General features: G+C 33.1%; 1 protein-coding gene across 4 annotated transcripts in view; it reads right to left on the bottom strand.

The window, feature by feature from the left end:
- Positions 1 to 581: 581 nt before the first annotated feature.
- Positions 582 to 1,233, bottom strand: part of GRIA2 (glutamate ionotropic receptor AMPA type subunit 2) — a 122,159-nt gene continuing 121,507 nt past the window's right edge. The window contains exon 16 of one of the 4 annotated variants that reach the window (XM_006916996.1): positions 582 to 1,100. Coding sequence is in view for 1 of the 4 variants with exons in the window: in XM_006916993.1 (XP_006917055.1) it covers positions 948 to 1,100 (153 nt within the window). In the remaining 3 variants the exon portion in view is untranslated. The remainder of the gene's footprint in view (positions 1,101 to 1,233) is intronic. The other 3 variants (XM_006916995.1, XM_006916997.1, XM_006916993.1) reach the window with 3 other exon arrangements.

Raw genomic sequence — 1,233 nt, 5'->3', positions numbered from 1 at the left:
AGCTTTTTAGATCTATTAGCATTTATCTACATAGATTAAATGCTTTACATTAAATATTTTTATACATAGTAAAATATACTAAAAAAACAGATTTAGATATTGTTTTGGGACAAGTTTCTACTTTAAGTACCATCTGGCCTTAAAATGGGGCAGTTTTCTCTGAGAACCTAACAATTTGATAGTGTCTTTAAACTCACTTGATTTATGACCAAACTGTAGCTAAGCAAAATTAACTGGACCACTTGCAAATAAAACAATAGAAAAATGTTTATTTCAAATGTCAAGCATTGCCAAGTAATTTTATATTAACACCAAATGTTAAAGAATAGGATACATTAAACTTTTAATAACAATATTAAATTACAAGATTTGAATCTTTTCTTTGTTATCTTTCCTTAGCATTTACATATTTGGCTTTGGAAAATACAGAACTGATACCTAAAGCCTGTATAATCACTTCCCACTCAGTTTGTTTTTTGTCTTCTCCAACCCATATGGAAGCAAATTTATTTAAAAGCCAGTTTGTGAAAATACCTAAAAATATTTTTTTTAATTTTCAATGTTTTTTTTTTCTTTTTCTTATAAAACATGTCACATCTTGATGCAGTTGATGTCAAGTGTGCTTAAGTCATTATGAATCAAGAGACTAACAATAGTGGCTGCAGAAACAGGTTTGTTGTCTGTACAAAGACTTCAGTTAAATTAGAGTACTTCCGTGTTAGCTGTGCATGTCCACCAAGCTTCAGCTGGAACTGGAGTAGAAAAGGATGTTGTGTTTTTAATTAACCATTCCTTACAACTCAAGATGACTTCTGCACGTTTAAGAATTCTTGGCTGAAAGAAAAGTCTTCAAGATACTGGATGCCTCTCACCGTTTTGACAATAAACACACAAGAAAACCATTGTGTAAGGCACTCAAAAGGTTCTTATCAATCACGAGAGATCAGTCACACACTGACATTCATTCCCATGCCAGGACTCACGTAAGGGACAGCATGCACTGCTTTTGAAAATTCTGGACCCATAACACGTCCATTTTCTCCAGTACTTCCTGTAATTGACAGCCTCGTCTTGTTCCTCATGGCATCACTCAAGATCATCTTAAATGAGAGAGGGGGGAAAGAAAGAAAAAGAAATCATGTTATGGCTTTTCAAATGTATCCAGAGTAAAGGCGATATTGTTTTTGAAAAGTTTACTTCTATCTGAAAGCTTGTAGCAAATGAAAGCAAACA

Source organism: Pteropus alecto, unplaced genomic scaffold, assembly GCF_000325575.1.
Source record: "Pteropus alecto unplaced genomic scaffold, ASM32557v1 scaffold166, whole genome shotgun sequence".
Classification (NCBI taxonomy): Eukaryota; Metazoa; Chordata; class Mammalia; order Chiroptera; family Pteropodidae; genus Pteropus; species Pteropus alecto.
Note: the sequence above shows the minus strand (reverse complement) of the source record. Positions and strands in the feature narration are given on the sequence as shown.